Source organism: Vombatus ursinus, unplaced genomic scaffold (assembly GCF_900497805.2).
Source record: "Vombatus ursinus unplaced genomic scaffold, bare-nosed wombat genome assembly UNPS02014861.1, whole genome shotgun sequence".
Taxonomy (NCBI): Eukaryota; Metazoa; Chordata; class Mammalia; order Diprotodontia; family Vombatidae; genus Vombatus; species Vombatus ursinus.
The window spans coordinates 37,843-59,911 of NW_020954639.1; the positions used below are offsets into that span (position 1 = coordinate 37,843).

Here is a 22,069-nt window from a genome sequence, read left to right on the forward strand (position 1 = left end):
ATGGTGACCTCACTATCCTATAAAAAAAAAAAATCCATGGCGTGTTTCTTATACAAGAACCTGGCTAATTTTCCCATGAGAGCTCTGAGCAGGAGAGAGATACTCCAAGTGCATGTGTCTTTGGTAGGAACTGATTGTTAACCTTTCAGTTATTCTTGTGTTCAGAGATAGTGGCATAGAGGAGGTCTCCTACATAACAAATAGAAAGGGAAACTTGAAATCTTTATTCCTATTCTGTGGGGAATTACTCTAATCGCTGAATTATTTCGCTGTTTCTGTTGTCTCATATTCATTAACTGTGCTGATATCTTATTTGTATCTATGTTATTATAGGAATGTTTTCATTATAACTGACCTTAAATATCCACAATACAGGTAGTATTAGAACTGACAACAATGTCTGAAGATAACTGGGGTAGCATGGACGAGTTTCAAGTCCAGCGTCTGAAAGAGATGCTAATTGTCGTTGATGAAAATGATCGGGTGATCGGTGCTGAGAGCAAGATGAACTGCCATCTGAATAAAAACATTGAAAAAGGTAACATTGGGAAAGTCTATGTTGTCAATATTGAAAGAGCCTCTTTAGTCTTTCCTGAGTCTGTCAGAGATACCATGGGATATGGATTGAAGTGCTGAGAAGGAGATACCTTCCTTGTCTTATGTTTTCTCTGTTCATTTGGAGATGATTTGGGAAGATGTGAATATTCTTTTAAAATTGTTATTAATACATTTTGTTTTCACATGTGTGCCTCCCTTCTTGACCCACAATAAAATCTTGTAACACCAAATAAAACAAAAATAGAGAAGAAAAAACAGCTCAGAAAAAAAGAAAAGACGTGACTCAAGTCTGGTAGAATATGTAACACTTCACACCTTTATTCCCCCAAAAAGGAGCTGCATTTCCTTCAGCCTTCTTTCTGTCCAAGTTTGATCACAATAATTACACAGATTACTGTTGGGTTTTTTTTTTTACACTGTTGAGGTAATTGTATGTATTGCATTCCAAGCTCTACCTATTTCACTTTTATTCTTACAATTCTTTCCACGCTTTTCTGTAATATTCAGTCATTATTTATTATGGCGTGGTTATATTTCATTACATGTATTGTCCGCTCAAATGCATATCTCATAGACTGATACTGTCTATTTAAGGGCTCAGAAATTTTTATGGTAGCCTTAAGAGCTTAGATGGAATGTTGAGGTGGGGGAAAAGATCACGGAAATGGCAGCTGGAAACAGTGGGGAAATGGTTTATTGTCGTCCTCCTTACAGAGTCAGGGAGATTATGCCTTTGTTCTGTGATCCATGAGCAACTCTAAAGAGCATAAGTGGGTTTTCAGGGAGGAGGAGCGAAAGGAGGAGTAGAAGGAGGAGGAGAGAGACAGAGATAGACACAGAGAGAGGGAGAAAAGAAGATTCTGGAAGATGTGAATCCTACTAATTGTAAGAATCAAGTTATCTTGAATTTCAAATATGAATCTTAAAACATTTTTTCTTTGAGCTTCAGTTCATCAAGTAAGTTACGGAAAGGTAGCACAGTACTAATAACTAACATTTATATAGTGCTTACTGTGTGCCAGGCACCGTGCTATGTGCATTACAATTATTACCTCATTTGCTCTTCATAACAACCCTGGGAAGTAGGTGCTATTATTATCCCCATTTTACAGATGAGGAAACTGAGAGGAACAGAGGTTAAGTTGCTTGCTCAGGGTCATATAGTTAGCAAGTGTCTGAGGCCAGATTTGAAGTCAGGTCTTCCTAACTCCAGGCTCAGTGTTCTATCCAAGTCTCACTTAGCTGCCCTGGTACACTGGAAATAGTATTGGCTTGGGAATCAGAGACCTCATGTTCAAATCTTGTCCCTGACTTCTACTGCCTATGTGACTTCGATAAATCACTAACCTTTCTTAGGCTTCGGTTTCTTCATTTGTAAAATAAATGAGAGGTCTGGACAATATGACTACTGAGATACCTTTCAGTTCTCAATCCTTGCTCCTCCAATAGTGAGTTGGAGATCCTGAAAGGTTCCATCTGCTCACCACACTTTGCCTTCTGTGTGTTGATAGGTCTTCCATGCTGCTGTCTCTCCTAAGAGCAGCAAGGTGTTGGGGTTGGTTTACTGAGAGAAGTGGGGACTCTTGACAGAAGAAGAACATTAAAATAATGCCTATGAGCTCTTTATTTTTAGTCCTGTTTATATTTTCCAGGGCTACTGCATCGTGGTTTCTCTGTACTCTTATTTTCTTCGGAGAACAAACTGTTGCTGCAACAGAGAGCAGAGACTAAATATATTTTTCCAGGTGAGTACATTTGTTTTGGCTGCTGATAGAAATGTAACTTTAGATACATCTATTTTTTCCCCAAGAAGTATTTGGTGGGCTGATTATCAATATTTGACTAGGCAGATTAAAGTAGTAGAGTTCACTTCACAAGCCAATGGACAATTTTGTTCATATACTGAGTGATATACTGAGGTAGATATCCTGCTTCATTACAGTAGTTATAATCCATGTGATGAAGGCTTGGGCAAAGGAATGCCTATGGGCTGTGGTTGTTTGTTAGCAATTTCATCTCCCAGGTGATTAATATTTAACATAAAAATAACTACCTCATGGTCCCTGTGGGTTCTGCTGGGAAGAAACTGTGAAAGCATGATTCTTGTGCTGTTTAGGGGTGATAGCTTGGGATCTTGAAGATGATGGTGGCTTTTCTAAACCTTTTCATCCCTCCTCAATCCTCCCATAATTCCCCTTCTTCAGCCCTCCCAGCTGAGAACCTTGTGTCATATTTCACTGAAGAAAAAACTAACGCCATTCACTGAGAGTGCCCTCCTTACCACTCTGCATCTCAGATTCCCTTTTGCCACTATCTCTGCCTGTACCCTGGCCTCAAATGAAGAGCTTACTCTTTTCTTTTCCAAGGGAAACCTTTCTGTCTACACAAATCATCCCATTTCATCTCATCTTGTCCAGCAGATTGCTCCCTCTATCATCCTTACTCTCTCACTTAATCTTCAATCTTTCCCTATCCACTGCATTTTCACTCTGACCCCCATGACTCCAATTCTCTTCCTCCTCATCTCCATCTCCTGGCTTCCCCAATTTCCATTAAGTCCCAGCTCCAATCCCACCTTCCACCCGAAGACTTTACTGACTCCCTCTTAATGCACTAGCATATCCTTCCCTCTGTTGATTATGCCTAATTTATCCTGTATACATCTTGTCTTCAGAGAGTTGTTTACATGTCTCCATTAGACTATGAGCACCATGAGAGCTAGGACTGTCTTTTACTTTGTATCTTCAATACTCAGCACAGTGCTTGGAATGTAGTAGATGCCTAAGAAATATTATTAACTGATTAATATCCCCAGATAGAAAATGAGTCACTGTCATAAGGTACAAAAAAACAAGTCATTGAAGTGTAAGTCTATTTAATGGGACAGGGTTAGGGAGAGGTTAAGCCCTTCTAACTGTGAAGAAGGAACCCTGTAATCAGCCATTCAATTCAACAAAAGTCTATTAATTACCAATGTGCAGAATATTGTGTTACATGTGAGGATACAAATACAAATTTGAAAAAAATAATTCCTGCCCTTAAATGACTTACATTCTATAGGAGAGATACAACCTGTACACAGAGAAGTAACACAGAGAAGTATATGCCAGCCAGTGCTGGTCTGTCTCCTTCCTAGGCTGGGGTCCCGAACTATGCTTGCTGTTCTGTTCTTAGGGTGGGTAGTCACTATGATGGGGGACATTTTGTACCCATTATTAAATAGTCAAAATTCAATCTTCTTGTTCTTGGAATGATTTATTGTAGCTGGCTTCCTGGGCACAAATGAGAAAAAAATCAGATTTGTTACATGGGGAGCCTGCTTATCTTTCATTGATGTTCCAAGGACTTCTCTTATTTGAGATGCTGTTTGATCCATTTTCGGGTGTTTTTCTGACGGTTGCTCTAGTCATCCACTATATAAACCGCTAGAAATGGAAGAAAGTAATGCAATTGGAATGAAGTGGGCTGCTAAGTGACGTTTACATATTGAATTAGGAATTCCCCAGGAGCAGGTAACCAGTTTTATTGTCTGTGATAGGAAAACTAGATACTATAGGAACTAATGATATACTCGGACAGCTGGATTTTAAAGCTGATCTTTGAATGATTAATGTATCAAAGGAGTAACCTGCATGAGATTATACTACAGCAGCAGAAGGAGTCATAGACAATTTTCAGTTTTTTTCTGGGTCTTATTATCAAGTTGGGATAATTATTCAGGACTTTTGGCTCTTCTAATAGGTATGGGAGTGAAGATAGAAACTTGGAGCCAGAATGAAGTTCTACATTTATATGCAGATATCTGTTTTCCATACTTTTTTTTTTTTGCCCCCAAAACACTATACTTTTCCCTGGAGTCAGGAGGACCTAAGTTCAAATCTGACCTCAGATACGGTGTCACCCTGGGCAAATCACCTAACTCTGATTCCCACCCCCCCCCCCAAAAAACAACAAACAAATAAAAAAGACTATATTTTTACTCTAATTTCTTAACAAAAGAGACCAAATCCTAGATTAATATTGAGATAATTTGGTCAATTAATTAGTGTGTTAATCTAAATACTCTTCTGAAGCAAAAGAAAGTCCAGTTTCCAATTCTGGTTTTGGTGAGACAGCTTTATGAATGAACCCTTGATTAGATAAACCATGGGATTGGTGCTTGAAAGTTCCTAGAGGAATGAAATAGACTGTTGGCAGGGGTATCCAATTCAGCTTTGCTTAGAAAGTGAAAGTTTTTCTATTATAGGAATAAACTATATTCTCTGACATTTTCTAAGACTATACTTTGTGGATCACAGATTTCCCTTGACGATATTACCCTTGTGTCAAGAACTCACTACAAGCTGTGTTCAGATGAGGTCTGGGGAGAACATGAAATTGGTTACCTTCTCCTTGTAAGGAAAGATGTCAGTTTGAATCCAGATCCCAAAGAAGTAAAGGACTGTATTTATGTGACAAAGGAAGAACTAAAAGATCTTTTGGAACAAGAAACCAAGGACAAAGTTAAATTGTCTGGATGGTTTCACTTAATTGCAAATCATTTTCTGTTAAAAATGTGGGATAACTTTAATGATTTGAATCTATTTGCTGAACCTGACAAAATATACAGAGTCTAAAACCATGGCTGATTGGACGGTTAGGGTCGGTGATTATATGTCAAGTGAAAATGATTTTTGACTTTGAAATATGATATCAAATACTGACAACTTGTGGGGATGCTCATTTATCAGAAGAAGTCATAGTGCTGATAATTCATTGATTGTTCATAATTGATTTTAAATTGTTCTCTCCACTTATGCTACATATAATTAATTTTTTTCCTCTTTCTACCTTTTCTAGTTTCCTAATTTTGAGACAACAGATGCATTTGTTCTCTCCAAACAATATTCTGCTGGCATATAATGCTGTCTGTTATCATCAGCATTCTTCTTTAGAATATCTAATAGCTTTGCAAAGCAGGGAAAATTGTTTCCATTGGAACCCCTTTTTGGTATTTGTCAAAGGGAGCATAATCACTATTCATGCCTTTTCAATTAAACACTGTTTATCAAATGCTAGTCATATGCAAGTCCCCACATCAGACTCTGAGAAAAAGCATAACCCATAATGTGAGGTCTATACTATGTTATGTTATACTATATACTATACCATACTATTATTATATACTCCATCATACTATAATGCATGTATTACACTATACTGCAAAGGGTTTAATAGGAAAAAAAAATTGGTACACACTACAGACTACCTGACTGGGATGATGAAACTGAAATGGAAATGTTAAATGAGATCTGTGAAGTTAGGTGTCAATTAAAGATCATTTTAGGAAATTAACTTTTAACTTTTTACAACAGAGACAGCTTTAAACAAATTTAGATGGGAGTGTTATCTTGAATTATGTTGATTTTAGAAAATAATATTACTTTATAAATTATTCTATTTCTAGGCAAATCTGTACTGGTATCACAAACTATGTAGTATTTAATATGAATTAAAACATCAATAAAAGTATCAGCACATCCTATGTTCTTAAGATTCTTTGTTGACTTTATGGCTGAGTAAGTCTTCTGCAGTAGTTGGATTATATTCATACTTTAGAAAAGATTTAACATTTGTGACAGTGGAGTCAGAATGAGAAGCCAAAGATGTCAACTTGCCTGCCATGAGAAGTCTTAGTTATGGAGACTTTGATCAAGTTAATTTTCTTTTACCGTGAAGGCTCATGAAGCAGGAGTGGGGTGTGGGTAGCGGGGTTGGGAGGTGTTGTTGAAAAATCATAGTGATGAGGGACCCTGGGTACACAGGTCACGTAGTAGCATTCCATGAAGTCATAACTTGACCCAAAGGGAAGGCATTATACCACACCCTAAGTTGTTGTTGCTGTTGTTTTCCCTCCGTTCTCGACGTGGACCATGACATCAGGAAGGTGATGCCAGGACTTGCAAGTAAATTGGATTTAAGTGAGGCAGGGCTGTGCAAAGTCACCAGCCTCACTTTCTCTTCCAGAGTCATCTGGGCCCAGCGGCAAGATAGAGATCAGAAAGACTAGAGATGGCCCTGAATGCAGCGGGAGACCTTGGCCTTTTTAAGCAAAGGTCTTTAACATGTCTCAGTATGACTGAGGCAACGTCCATGTAGTGATTAAGGCGAGGTAAGAAATGAAACAGAGAATGGCCTCTTTTACCTAGTCAAAAAAAAAACAAAACAGCATTCTGGAGGGGAAGACCCTCCGGGTTTCTGGCCAAAACATAAACAGCTGCTATTAAGAAATTCATACCTGATAAAAATTTTCCAAACAATTACAGCCATCTGAAAGTGGGACAGGCTGCCTGGGAAATATAGCGACTTCAAACTCACTAGAAATCTTAAAGGAAAGTCTAGAAGCTCACTTGTTGGCTAGATTGTAGGAGGAATTCATTTTTGGGTAGGGATAGACTAAAGTCCCTTCCAACTTGGAAATTCTGTGATTGAGCAGCTGTAAGGTCACTATTTTCTTAATAGCTCAAGCCAGTCCTATTTATAGTTAACATCCAACTGCATGAAACAATATCCAAAAGTCTCAGTTTAAGCATCTATTGAAGGATCTTCACACGTAGACTTGGGCAAAACGGCCGAGACGGGTTCCTTGTCCTTAAGAACAGACATTACTATGGGAAAATGCAGGTCCTAGGACAGGAACTTAGCAAAGCAGCAGCTGCCAAGTGCTTCGTTTCCCTTGGAACACTACCATGATTGGGTTCTAGCCCATCAGGCTCAGCAGTATAGGACCACTGCAGACAACCTAGAACCATCAGAACATCCAAATAAATTGAACCTATTTGTACTATGACTCTATTACCAGGATGACGTGTCCAGGGGAAACTGGGAATTCTAATTTCCCTTGAGGTTAAGGAGAACTGAGTATTAAAGGTAGATTACCATCATCACATGGATCGGAGAAATGGTAAAAATAATTATACATTTGAAACCAAGATGGTTTTAGGCTATTTAATCTAATCCAGTCATCCCTACCAGCTCCCAACTGCCATAGACTGGGCAAATAAGCCCATCTAGCTGAAGCTACAAGGCACCCTAAGGTAGCGACTGGAGGTGGTATGTACCCACTAAGCCAAACCACCACCACCAACTTGAACAACTCCCTTCAGATCCTGATGGAGGCAGCCCAGGAGCCAGGGTCAAAGAGCCATAGGAGAGGAATGTTTCTAGCCCAGGGCCCTCAGCCACCACCCTGGGAAGCAACTCAGCCTGGCAATAGCTCCTGCAGGTGCTTATCACCATAGGTACTGAAGACCTAGAAAGCAAAGTTCTTAGCACTGTCCACTGGGTCAACATCAGAAACTAGTATGACTTTGTCAGTGGAAATGACACTGAAGAAAAGGCCTTACCATCGGCTTTTCCTCAACACTCTAAAGACCATAGAACTTTTCCATCTGATTTACATCTGAACCTTTCTCTTCTTTAGAGCCAAGACTCTTATTTTCGTATCCCCAGCCCTTAGCGCAGTGTTTGACACATAGTAAACACTTCATTTATTCTTTCAACCTACTGTTGACAAAATATTTTGACAAATGGATAATAAACTAGCCATAAGGTTAAAGGTTACTAGCTGGGTCACCTTGGGCAAATCATTAACCCTGTTTGCCTCAGTTTCCTCATGTAAAATGAACTGGAGAACAAAATGGCAAACCACTCCAGTATCTTCGCCAAGAAAAAGCCAAATGAGGTCACAAGGAGTCAGACATGACTGAAAAACGACTGAACAACCACCAAAGGTTAAAGAATGTGAAAATTCTTTTATTTTGTCTATACTTTGTTTAGTAAAATAAATCCATCATAAGTCACGCTGTATACAGATTAGCAGGACAAAAAAGGTTCAATATAATCATTTAGAAATTATAAATAAATACATGTTAAAGTTTAAGGACATATGATGATCCCTTCCCCACCCCACTTTACCTGTGTATCAAAGGTTTAAGAAACAAATTTTAAATTTTCTCTTCATCTTTTGTTAGACTCTAACTTCTATGGTTAACACAATCTCCCAAGATTTCAAATGGTATTCAAGCAAACCAGAAGGTAAATTTAAAACTGCCTATCTTATTACCTCAATAACCTAAATTTCCTTGAGTCAGGCTGGTTCCTAGAACGTCTTAGTATACACTATCTTAAAACAGATGTCAGGCTTTAATTGTTCTCTTCTATAATCAAGTCACACTCTCTTCATTTTCTGATCCACATTCCTAGTTCATGAATAGTTGCAATCACTTTGATTTTTAAAACTTTGCTATGAAAAATTTGCCTAGCTGAAAAACTTTTTTAAAAGGCTTGTCCTGTTACTTGTCCCTAGAATAGTGCTGTTTGAATTCAAATATTTATACAAAAAGCAGTTGTAAAACTTAAAACTACTTTTTCTTCCTTTTTTTTAAAGACCCACTTTCAGAACGACTAATCCCCATTTTTACTCTGAATAGAGGTAAAGAAACCAAACCTTTAAGACATCACCAATTTCTTTAAAATCTTCTGTACTAGTTTAATAGAGTTACACTGAAATTATTTCAGCATGTTTCACAATAGCCAAACAGATAAGGTAATCAATATTTTAGAGGTAAATATATTCCTCCTTTAGACAAATACCTTTATCTGAACCACAATATAAACTTAGATACTGAAAAAGTCTGTCCCAATCATATTAAAACTTAATTTGTGTAAATTTGCCACAAATAGATTTGAGGCATATGTTAAAATAATTTAATCTAGCTAAATTCTGAGTGTGTCTGCAGGCAGGTGTGGTTTCTGCTTTATTTTTAAATAAAACATCTTCCACATGTATACACTTTTTGGCCATGTGTACACCTAAGACATACAATTTACAGTCACCTAGCCAGTGGTCTTTCTACATATTCAAACAGCATATCATCTATGACGGTCCTCATAAAAGAGAACAAGGTAATTTTAAAATGACTTTAATGTGGAGTTTTCTAGACCCATATTTTCACATTCTGTGAATTTTCTTATGTTCAACAAATCTATTCAAGTGATTCAAGTTATCCCACCATTTAAACAGAAAAGTCTCGGCAATGATTTTGAACCAGGGTGTAATCTTAATTTCACCATTAGCTGCTTCTTCCAGGAGTTTTTTTAGTTCTTTTTGGGTCACATAACAATAGCTTTTAATCTCATTAGGATTTGGATCTAAGGTTACATTCTTCCTCACAAACAAGATATAATCAATTTCATGTTCTCCCCAAATCCCATCAGATTGTGCCTTGTAGTGGATTCGTGTTAGATAGGAAATATCTTCTGGAGGAACCTGTGACCAAAACAGACATTTTGTTAAAGAAGAATAAAAAAACCTTAACATTTCTAAGCACATATAAATGAAGATGAATTTTTTAGGGAACATTTTTAATATCATCTTAAAACAATCATCTCCCAAGGACTATTTAATACTCTATTCAAATCAAACATCTCAGTTTCTCTTATGTGCAAAGTACTATCGCAGGCACTGTGAATACAAACGCAAAAATGAAAGAAGTTCCCATCCATGAGGAACTTTATAGTGAAGTTTGATAAAAACACTAACAATTAAGTAAATACAAGATAATCTGAGAGGGGGAGAGCACTAACAGCTCAGGAAATGATACCAGGCTTTGAGAAGGGGGTAGCACCTGAGCTAGGCCTTCCGAGAGGCAAAGAGAAGGAAGGAACACATTTCCAGGAAAGAGGGAAAGCTTTTTGGAGGCAGGAGCTGGAATGCCTATTGGAGACCGCAAATATGGGGGCAGGGATTCACGCAGAAAGGAAGACCATGAGCCAGGAAACAACTAAAATTCTTACAAGAACATATACAGTTATCAACATGTCTCTGTACTGAGCAAGACTGACTATTAAGAAGGAATGAAAATATAAGTTTCAGTTTGTATTTATTCACATTAGCTTCTACAGTCAAAGGCCTATTCAACAAGTTACTTCAAGAATCCAAAATTTCTTTTGCAATCTAGCTATCAAAAGCAAGTTTCAGCTTATATTCTGTTCTCAGTTGGTTAAGTGTCACGGAGTATCACTGTTACCTGTTCCATGGGGATTCCTAGTTCAGCCTTTAAACGTCTCTGAGCTGCCCGCCTTACTCCTATGGCATTATCTTCTTCCAGTTCTCCTGGGTTGCTTAATGGATGACTACAACAAGTGTTTGTAAAACAACCTGCAAAATGTTAAAGATTAAATTATTTCCATTTCTTGAAAGATCATGAACATGGTATGAAGAAGAGTCATTACTAAATTTTCATTTTAAGACATAAAAAAATCAGTTTATAACATAAATTTCTGTATTTAGAATAAAGAAAGGCTATTTTGTGCTTTTGAGAAGCTATTCAAAATCTATGTTAAATTAGAGATCTGGGAGTCTACCCTCTTCCCCTTATTATAAAAGGATTCTAACACCACAATTTACTCGCTTCTCACCAATTTATATTCCCATAAATGTGAATATAAAAAATATTCTCTATTAAATTAAATGTCAACAGCTTTAAAGATGCAAGAATGCTTTCCTAAAATGGACATTTATACTTTGATAAATACAAAAATGTAACAGTCAAGTTCTGATCATGAAATCATATTCTTCAACTTAGAATCTCCTCCACTGATTGATGTGTTATCACCTAAAGAAATACCTCCACAGAGTACTCTTTGGTAATAATGATAATGATGATGACAAGATTTAAATAGCACTTCAGAGTTTTCAAAGGACTCTGCATGTTCTATTTCATTTGACCCTCACAACAATCTTAAGAATTAGGTCCTATTATTATCACCCCCCTCCCCACTCCTATTCTTTCCTTCCTTTAGCTTTTTTGAGCATTTTCTATATCATCTATATTACATTATCACACAACTTTCATCACTACTTTAAAGACTTTTTTCCTGTTGCTTCTAAGCTCAGGGTTATACTGGACACCTCGGGAAAATGGGATGTTGCTTCATATGGACTCTGGCTCATGAGTATTACAGGCAGAGTTATTTTTAAACCGCACCTTTATTAATCTTTTAATCATTCAGCCCACTGTGTGCACAACATTGCCCTAGACTCTATGGGCAATACAAAAGAAACTGTAGCATGCTTACAATTAGAGTAGGCTTTTATCAAGTGGATAGCTTTTTCTTGACTATGGCCCCATGATCCAAACAACTAGAATTCTCATGGGTGTAGTTAAAGAGATAGATTAGTTAGTTATACTTTCTCCTATAAAAATGGAACTCGTATGTATTAAATACTATATTTAATCAGGATACACAATGTTGAACAGGACTGAAATAAAAACAAACATGTGGGCATATCATCTTTATTATTAAACTATTTTGAACCATTTAGACATTTCATTTAACCCTGGTGTTTCTCTGTCTTGGAGTAGCACTAATTTCCCTTTGAATTTTTTAACTTGGAGATAAGCCCTCCTGGTGCTTATTGACAGCTCTGGTGCCCTGATGAAAAGCTGACCAAAAGCCTGTGAAGGAGACTTCCTTGAAGACCACAAGAGAGCTTTTATGTATATATATCTATATCTATAGATACAGATATATATGTGTGTGTGTGTGTGTGTGTGTGAGAGAGAGAAAATTAAGGGGGAGGGAGGGAAGAGAGAAAGGGGAATGAAAACAAAGTCTTTTCTATATCCTCTCTTAAGTGTTTTCTGTTACTTCATGGCCAAAGCAGAAAGGACAGTTACAAAGCAGTATGTCACTGTTCTTCAACCAAAAAAAAAAAAAAAAAAAAAAAAAAAAGGAAGAGGAAAAAACCCATAAACATTTTCTAATTAATAGTTTTCTCTCTTCACCTAATTTAACTGGTTTCAAGCTCCCTGCTCCTACCACACATTATTTAGCAGGTAGTTTTTTTGGCCTTTTCTGGACTCTTATCATAGCTTTGTTAAAAAGGGCTGAATGTTAGAAAACTCCCACCCTATATCAGAAGATGCCTTTAAAACTCATTTAAACAGAGTTGGGTATTTAAACATATGTAACTTCTTTTTAAACTTAAAGAGTAGGTCAATTTGGTTTTCTTTAACTCTGCACAAGTATATATAAAAGCTGTCAGCCATGAAAGTCTACTATCATGAAAATAAACTCTGTTAGAAACAAAAAACAATTCTGTTTCTACAAAACAAGAGCTTATTTTTGGTATCCTTCTCACTCAGAGCTCACGTCCACTCCCCTACCCTTCTTGAGAGCCATAGCAGACTTAGTTCTAAGAGTTCTTTCCAACCACTTCAGAGATTAACCTCAGAGAGGACTGCTTGATCAACTAGAGTAAGAACTGTCACCAAATGCTGTTCGGTTTATAAAGGCCTTTCCATACATTAGCTCATCAGATTCTCCAAACAATCCTGTAAGAGACAGTTTTTGGGCTGCTGGGCTCAATAGTCAAGAAGACCTGACTTCCAATTTCACCGCTGGATTTCTGGGAGCCAACATGGCAGAGTAAGCAGTGAATTACTGTAACTCTCCCATATTCACTTCCAAACAACCATAAAATAGCACCTCAAAACAAATCCTGTACAGCAGAACCAGCAAAAAGATGGGGTGACTTGGAAGATCGCCAAGAAACATCTGTCTCACTTGGGCAAAAGAGGAGCAGTCCAGGACAGGAAGTGTCACAGCAAACCAGAGGGAGATCCTGAGCCCCAGTGTGGTGGAGCAGGCAAATGCCAACACCAGGAACCTCCATATGCCTTAGCATAGCCAGGGGAACTGGCAGACTCCAGCTCCAAGAACCACCATGTGTGTCAGTGTTGCCCTGGGCAAACAGGTATCCTCCAATCTCACCTCTGGTTCTTATAAATATAGCAGTGTGACTGTAAGTCAATTAACTCCTCTAACACTCAGCTTGTTCATCTGTAAAAACGGGCGTATTAATCCCCGTTCTACCTATGTTACAGGCTTTTTTGGAGCAAAGATAGAGAGCCGAAGGCTAGGTGTCTTGAGGATCAGGTGAGATAATGTATGCAAAGTGTTTTAGAAACCTTAGAGCACTATATCAATAACAACAAATGACAAGATATATCCCCACTTTACAGGTAAGGAAACTGAAATTAAATGATTTGCGCATGGTACCACGGTCAAATAGTTAATAAAGTATGAGAAGTATGACTTGAACCCAGGTGTTTTGTGACTCCAAAAGTCATAGGCTCATCCCACTATACCATGCTGTTTATCCCACAAAAATGGAAAATAAGTGTACTGACCTGGAAAAGTAATTTTAGCATCTGATCTCTGCTGCAGCAATAACTTATTTTCTGTATTAAATAAGAAGACACTAAAAGCTCTATGTAATAATCCTGAAAAGAAAAAAAAAGAAACATTAACATTGACATGGCTTATAAAAAACTTCTCTATTTCTCCACTTAGGCCTCAGAAAGTTATCTTGTAACCCAATTCTCAGAGTTATCTTTCCTCCCACATCTGGCTATGCTTATAAAAAGCTGAAATTGAGACGGTTTCATCAATCACCAAGGGGGAGTTTGTCGTTACTAAGCAATAGGATCACAGATTGAGAGTTGGAAGGAACCTGAGAAGCTGTTCAGTGCAACTCTCTCCTCTCACAAAAGGGGAAACTGAGGCTCAGAGAGGTTAGTAAGTGACAGAAGTGACTCTACTTGCAGGAGTCAGTGGCCTTTTCAAGGCTTCGTGGCACAAGGACAGTCACTTCAATCTGGAATCAGCAGTCTATTCTTGTTGTGGAGAGGCACTCTAGGCTTTGCAACGATTCCCTTTGCATGATGAATTAGGCTTAATAATTTCTACATAACTTTGCTGACATGTCTCAAAATTTGGCTTTTTTCATCTTTATTTACAAAAAGAAATGGGCATCAAGCATCTAAATAAAATGGAGGGGGAAATCTGGTAAAATATAGACTTAATGTTTATATTTCTACTATGCCATTAACTAACCAAAGCCCAAATGGAGAGATGGCTGACAATAACCACTCTAGTTTATCTCAAATTGATTTCCAACACTGATGTCTCTGAGTGGCTGTTTTTGCTAATTTGAAGCGCCAGATAAATTTATTTAGAAACAACGACAAAATCCAACTGTACCTTTATCAATGTTTTCATTCAGATGGCAATTCTTTTTGGTCTCTACACCAATCTTGTTATCATTTTCATCAATAAGAATGCACATCTCTGCAAGGAGCTGAACCTGCTGCTCATCAAGATCGTCAGTGTTTATTTCAGGCATTGTTGGAATTTGTTTAATCCTTCCCAAGAAGCTGATAATAAAGAGGAGGGGGAGAAGACTGTGTCACATTTCTTGTAAATATCTGTCAATGAAGTCTTCTACCTTCACCCGGACTCCTGCCCCATGGCTGAGCCTCTTCACCTTTACCCAGGGAGCTGAGGAAAAGACAGCTCCTTCTGGTCAAGACCAGCTACCTCTACCTGTGCCTTTATCCCTATCCCTTCCCATCCTTGACACAAGTTTATCCCACTGGTCACTCTGACACTAAATTTCCCTTCATTCTCCTCCTATCTTTTGCTCCTTTACAACTGTCTAGAAACATGCTCACAACTACTTGTCTTAAATAGATTCACTTGATCCCGTCTCCTCTCTCCTCCCTTTGAGGGCCAAACTGGTTACATCTACTTCACCTCCTACTCACTTTTCAACACTTCAATCTGGTTTCTGATTTCCCCTGTTGGCTGAAACTGTTCTCCCCAAGGTTACCAAGGCTATTAAACACTATATCTGATGGGGTTTTTCCCCCCTCAGTCCTCATTCTTTCTTGTAGCTTTTAACATTGCTGACTAATGAGAGGCAGCATGACAGAGTGAAGTGGGCACAGTGTGACTTGGAGTCAAAAGACCTGGGTTCAAATCCTGATTCAGGTATTTACTAGTTGTGTCACTCTGGGTAAGCCATGTAAGTACTCCATACTCTAGTTTCCTTACCTGTAAACTGAGAGGGTGAAGCTCAAGAGCTTCTAAGCCCCCAATGACTGCCCTCTCTTCTCTTGGCTCCTGACATTCTTGATTCCCAAACCCACATCATCTCTCTCCTGAACTCCTGTCCCACACTTGCCAACTTCCTGCTGGATATTTCCTTCTGGGTAGTTTGAAGATATCTCAAACTCGACGATTCCAAAACACCTTCTTTAAACTTGCTCATCTTTGTTAAAGGCATTTCTTAGTCACTTGGGTCATAAATGGTGAACTAATACTTGGCTCTTCCTCACTCCTACAGTCAAACAGTTGCTACATCTCAGACTCCACGTCCACATCTCTTCCAACCACATTCTTCTCTTCACTCACTTAACTACTGCCCAGTTTAATTATTGCTTATTGCTTCAACTGTTGGCCTCCTGGATTCTAGCCCTTACCCTTTCCAAGCCGTTGCCTTTAGAACTGCCAACATGTAATACTCACTCTCCATTACTTCTAAGATACTACACAGATTCTGTAAATCTTAGCCAAACTAAACTATTAATTGTTCTCTGATCTCTACAATGCATCTCATCATGATTAGAATGCATTCCCTGTTCATCCATACTCCAGAATACCTATCTTCAATGCTCAGATAACAACGCTGATATCTGTGCTCTTCCCCAATCAATTTACCTTTTATTATATTTACTTACGTGTAAATTCTTTCCCTCCTCCTTACTTCTTCCCATTCACCCTAACTTCTAGTAGGATTTTAAGTTCTTTTAGGACAAGGGCTATTGCATGTTTAACTGTAGTATCCTGACACACAGGATGAACTTAATAACATGTTAAGGAATATACAAAACAACCTTTAGAGCAAGACTACTTCCCAAGAGGGAACTTCCTGGTGCCCCTCACCTCTGGTACCACCATTCCCTCTTAAATGTCCTCCAGGGGGCCCATCTGGTTTTCCTTACTCCAGTGGCCCATAATAAACCGGTCCCTTGAAGCTCATTCTGGCTACTTTTATCTTGTTGAAGAAGAGAGGCAGAAATGTATTCCTTCCATTGCAGGGAAGAAGTTCAAGAGGATCAAGACTGGCTGAAAGTTACTATCAGTTTATGGTTCTAGGTCCAGTTTTATGCTTAAATCCCATTTTGGCATTTCTACCTAGATTTTAACAATCTAAGCAAGGTAGAAGAGAATGGGGTATATTTGAGAGACATGCAAGTACAATGTTGACAACAATAAGATACTTGAAGTGAAATGTAAATGAGAAACAAGATTAGCCTTAACAAGAAAATTTGGCAGCTCGATTCTGTTCTTATTGGGCAGAAGGTGGGGGAATCAATCTAGTAGTAGCCACTTCACCAAATTTTTAATACCTTTTCTTGCTCAGGGTTGTTTCCAAAACCACATAGTTCAGAAATCCTTCTTAATCTAACTTGTCTAAGTCTGTGAAATGTTAGATAAACTCTTCCAGCTCTAACCTTCAATGTTCTAAGCTTTAGAACATGCTAAATTCCTGAATTCAAGGAGTAACACAAGTTAATGGCTCGATGTCAACCTGGCAGAAGGTCTGAGGAGGACTACCTCAGGGATCTTTGCTAGGCCCTGTACTCATTAAAAACTCGGAAAAAGGTATAGATGGCATGTTCATATCTGCAGAAGACACAAAGTTGAGAGAGACAGCAACAACGAAAAATTTTTTATGGCTGGAACATTGGGCCAATTCTCTTGAGATAAAATTCAAAAGACAAATGTAATGTCTTAGTAGTTGGGATAAATAAATAAATTAACTTTTTAAGTACAGGATGGAAGATACCTGCCTACAAAGTAGTTTTGTCTGAAAAAGATAGGGGGTTTTCATGGACTGCAAAGTCAAGGTAAGTCAGTACTGGGATTTGGCAGCTAAAAACTCTAATGTAATCATGGCCTGTATCAAGAAAGGTAAAGCTTCCGGGGATAAAAAAGTGATTCTGTCTTGCTACTTTGCCCTGGTCACATCACATATGGAATACTGGATTCAGTCTGAACACCATTTTAAGAAGGACATTGAAAAGAAGAGGGGAATTCAAAAGAGGATGACAAGAATGGTGAAGGGTTTTCAATTTATTGAAGGAAGAAAAACTGGGCATACTTAGATTGAAATACTCCAGATAGGATATGAAAGCTGTCTCTTCAAGTATTTGAAAGGTTTTCATGTAGAAGAGGGAGCAGATGTTGCCCCTGCAGGGCAGAACTAGAAACAAGGAAAGGAAATTGAAAAGAAGAAAATTTAAGCCTGATGTCAGGGAAAACTTTTTAAGAATTAGAACTGTCCAAAATTGTGATTGTATGTCTTGGGGAGTCAAGATCTTTATTAGAGACCTTCAAAAAGGGCCTGTTGAATGTGTTAGAGTGGGGATGCTTTCTGTGTATGCGTGGGATGCAGAGGTCTCTTCGAACTACACAATTCCATGCATGATGAGAAATAAAGCTCACAGGAAAGGAAAGAAGTAATTATTCGGAAGATAGAAAATTTAGTCAAGCTAAGGAATAGGTTCTTAATTTTTGCAGACCTATGTAATACTTTTTCTAAAGTGCAGGTATTAATAGTAGAACCTCCAAAGCATTCCCCTATACTAGGACATACCAAACCAGATTAAAGTGTAATGGGGAAATGTTTAACAAAATACATAAAAACGCCACAATCTGTTAACGTGTGGCTTTCTAAGCCAATTTGCAGCCTTGGAAATTTGTTTCCATTTGAGTTTGACACCACTGTCCTATACCATTAAAAATCCTAAGTGCCTCTGACCAGTTTCTCAAGTTGAACAAGTGACGCAATTACCTCTCAGTTAAAAGTGTAGAGCTATTTTCCAAGTCAGCTACCTCCGCAAGATTTCAACATCTTTAGTAATAACATTAAACTTCCATAGCATTCAAAGCTTTCAGGCCCAGTCCTGCAGTTGGGGGTTTAATTCCCAGCTCAGTTTCTTATTAATCACTGTTGCTTAATAAAAGCTAATCAATCTTTTGAGACCCCGGTTCCATCTGTAAAATTAAATAGATGCTTGGTCTCTAGATGATCAGCAAGGATCCTTTTCCAGCTTTGGATGCTATGGCTAATCATGTCTTTCTACAGTGGTTACCAACTGCCGATGAAAACTATGAATTTAAAATTTATCAATTCATTTCTTATTAATTTAACTGTCCCCTGCTTATCAAGCCTTCCACTTCGCCCAACGCCAAGGTGCTAACCGCTTCCCTCCCTCCAGTCTGACTCCCTGCTCCCAGGAAGGGCCCCCACGGCGCTGGGTTTGCTCCCGCAGGGAATCCTAGCGAGGTTAAAGCCGGGGGGAGCTCCTTCCCAGCCGATGCTCTGATCCAGCTTTTAACTGAAGTCGGCGGGCAGGGAGGAGCCCGTTATTTCAGTGGAAGACCTTTTTAGGACGCCAGCTAGCCCGAAGCGTGGGTTAAGCATCCCTTTTACGGAAGAGGAAACAGAGGCCCAGGGAGGCTGGGTGCTCGCCCAGGACCCCAGCTGCTTAGCGCCTGCGGCCGGAGCTGAAACCAGGCGGCAGGGGCTCTGCTAGACCGCGCCGCCACCGGCCCCTCCCATCGAGGCCATACACCGCCCACCTAAGGTCTCTGCACGCCCGGCCGCTTCCAGCGAGGGGCCGGCTCCTTACCCTGCTCTCCCGCTGAAGGTCCGGTGCTGCGGCTCCGCTCCGCCGACTGCGCCGCTGCACGAGGAGCCTGAACTCACAGCACCAAAACTGCCGCGGCTGCTCAAGAAGAGCGACGGGTACGCGCCCCAACCCTGCCCCCCGGCAGGGGCCCAGGCCCCACCCCCCATCGCGCCAGCCAATGCCAGCCTAGCCGTGCCGCGCCACATCCTCGCGCCGACCAATCGCGGGCCGTCCCGAGCCTTACGTATCCCGATCGCCTGATGGCTCCACAGCTAGCGAGAGCGGAGGCGTCCTTCCCAGGCCCGCCCCTCGCGTCCTGCCTCTCTCAGTCGGTGGCGCGCTCCCTGGGCAGAGCGAAGTACGGAGGGGTCAGGGGGAGGAAAAGGAGCCGAACCGAGCGGGTCGGCGAGCTCAGCCCTAGGATTTCTGCCACCCGGGGCAGGAGCGCAAACACTCGGCCAGCGCCCCCATTCGGATTAGAGGTTCTTTTTCCGGGAAGGGGCGGAATGAGGCCTCCAGCTCGTGTCGCAGCCGACAGCCAATCGCACCTTCTGACCTCGCTGGGCTTGGCCAATCCGTGGGCGGCCGTGGTTACTGAGGTGGGGGGAGGGAGGGTGCGAGGGGGGGAGGGAGGGTGCGTGGGCGGGGAAGCGGAGGCTTTGTGTTCAAGTTTGTGTGCTCGGCTGTCGCACCTGTTCTCGGTCTTCTCCTCTAATTCCCTTCCCCCTCCACTCTTCCGCTCTAGATGCCTCGGTGCTTCTGCCTGCCGAGCTTGATGACCCAGACCCGACATCACGGGCAGGCCCCTCTACGAGAAAGCAGCAAAGCTGGAAAAACCCTCCTAGAGGTGTAGAGCTGCCGATGAGAACTGGCTGGGTTATGAGTACGTGACAACTTGTTGAAGCATTGGTTTATTTAGATTTTTTAAAAGTTCCTTTTCAGCTTGCTTTAGAAAAGAAAGACAAGGTCTATATGTACAAAAGTATTTACTAGAAAGTCAGGGGGTGGAGCATCGTTTGGGAAATAGCTGAACAATTGTGCCGTATGACTATACTTGAATACTATTTTGTCATTAAAACTAAGAGTGCTTTCCAAGAAACTGAAACTTGTATGCACTTACTCAGAGTAAAATGCCCAGAACTAGGAGAACAATTTGTACTATAGCAATATAGTAGAACACAATACATACTGTTATCAACGTTGTAAAAATGGATCTTGAAAGACTTAAGAACTCTGATCAATGCGGTGATCGACCATGGTTCCAGACGACTGAAGACAAAGAATGATACCCATCTCCTGATTTAAAAAAAAAGTAATGGACTAAATATGCAGAATGAACAATTTTTTTTTGGCATGGCCAATATGGCAACTAGTTTGCTTTCCCTTGCGTATTTGTTACAAGTTTTTAATCTCATCCCCCAGTGGATGAATGGATTCATATAAGAAGATGGGAGGAAGAAAAAATGATTCTTGTTAATTTTAAAAATACGAAATGTAATAAAAAATTAGATTGGACATTTATATATATATATAATATAAAAATATAAATATATATTTTTTCTGCTTTTAATTGAATGCTTGTGAAGTCAAGCCGCCAGGTGGCGCAGTGGATACAGCCCTGGGCCTGGAGTCAGGAGTAAGTACATGCATATTTCTCCCTCGGGTATTTAGCAATTATTTATCCCTGGGCAAGTCACTTAATTTCTATTTGCCTCAGTCGCCTCCTCTGGAAAATGGGGATAACAACAGTACCTACCACCCAGGGAAGTTATGAGACTAAAATCTATTTCTTCCCTAGACATTAAAGTGCCATACAAAATGCTAGCTAGTATTAGTTCAACAAGGTTAATTGTGGGTATGGGAGCACTTTTGTCAGCCTGTTTATTGTTTTTTTTTTAAAACATCTATTCTGAATGTTGCCATTTTTGTCAATTTGCAGGGTTTCAGTAATGAAAGCTTAGGGTTGTTTTGGTTTGCATTTCTCTTGTTATTAGTGATTTGGAGCATTTTTTCATGTGGTTGTGATTCTTAGTAGTGCTTTTGAGAACTGTTTATATCCTTTTACTAGTTATTGGGGTATAACAGCCATATATATATTTATTGTTTATATGTCTTGGATACCAAACTCTTATCAGAGAAATTAGATGCAAAGTTTTCCCCCCACTGTACCACTTCCTTTCTTATCCTAGATGTATTTATGTTGTCTGTGTAGAAGATTTTCAGTTTCATGCAAAGTTATCTCTTTGATCTTTTGTAATTGCCTTTGTTTCCCCTTTGGTTAAGACAGCATCTTCTACTCAGTGCTGTGAGAGGGACATAATCTATTTCTCTTCTAATTTTTTTTGTGATCTTTAATATTAAGGTTGAGTATCCCTTTAGAATACATTGTGCAATGTGGTATAAGATTTTGGTGTAAGCCTAATTTCTGCCAGACTGATTTCTCGTTTTCCCAGTAGTTTTTATCAAATAGGGAGTTTTTCTCTAGGTAATTTACGTTTTCCACTTGACCACACACTGCGTTGTTCTGTTGTTTCTGAATGTCCCTTAGCTAGTTATGTTCCATTGATCTGTCTCTCTATGTCAGGTGGTTTTGATGACTACTGCTTCATAATATAATTGAAGTCTGAAAGTGCTATTACCCCCCTTTGTTCCTACTTCTTTTCATCATTTCCCTTGATGTTGTAGATCTTTTGTTTTTCCATATGTATTAGTTTATCAGATTCTGTAAAGTAAAGTATCTCCTTGGTAATTTGATTGGTATAGCGTTAAAGGTATAAATTAATTTTGGTAGTATTGTCATTTTTATTATATTGTCATCGCTGGAGCACTGTATTCAGCTTGTCTAAGTTGATTTTCATTTCTTTAAGGAGCATTTTGTAAATGAATCTATACAAGTCTTTTGTGTGCTTTGGGAGATTAAT

General features: G+C 39.4%; 1 protein-coding gene and 1 pseudogene across 1 annotated transcript; one reads left to right on the forward strand and one right to left on the reverse strand.

The window, feature by feature from the left end:
- The first annotated feature begins 396 nt into the window (after positions 1-396).
- On the forward strand, positions 397-5,174 carry LOC114027454 (annotated as a pseudogene).
- Positions 5,175-8,346: 3,172 nt separating this feature from the next.
- Positions 8,347-19,369, reverse strand: LOC114027517 (isopentenyl-diphosphate Delta-isomerase 1). The gene is made up of 5 exons (XM_027841616.1): positions 19,149-19,369; positions 14,650-14,822; positions 13,797-13,889; positions 10,629-10,759; positions 8,347-9,868 (listed from the first exon to the last, which is right to left on the reverse strand). Exons 1-5 carry the CDS (start codon positions 19,352-19,354, stop codon positions 9,551-9,553), a joined length of 921 nt encoding a protein of 306 aa, XP_027697417.1. The 5' UTR covers positions 19,355-19,369; the 3' UTR covers positions 8,347-9,550.
- Between the last annotated feature and the right edge of the window lie 2,700 nt (positions 19,370-22,069).

Coding starts and splice junctions, on each gene's coding strand:
- LOC114027517 (XM_027841616.1), bottom strand. CDS start 19,354: ATGTGGCGCGGCACGGCTAGGCTGGCATTGGCTGGCGCGATGGGGGGT. Junction 10,760..13,796: donor TGCTAAAATTACTTTTCCAG/GTCAGTACACTT, acceptor AACATTTTGCAG/GTTGTTTTACAAACACTTGT. Junction 9,869..10,628: donor TAGGAATCCCCATGGAACAG/GTAACAGTGATA, acceptor TTTTGGTCACAG/GTTCCTCCAGAAGATATTTC.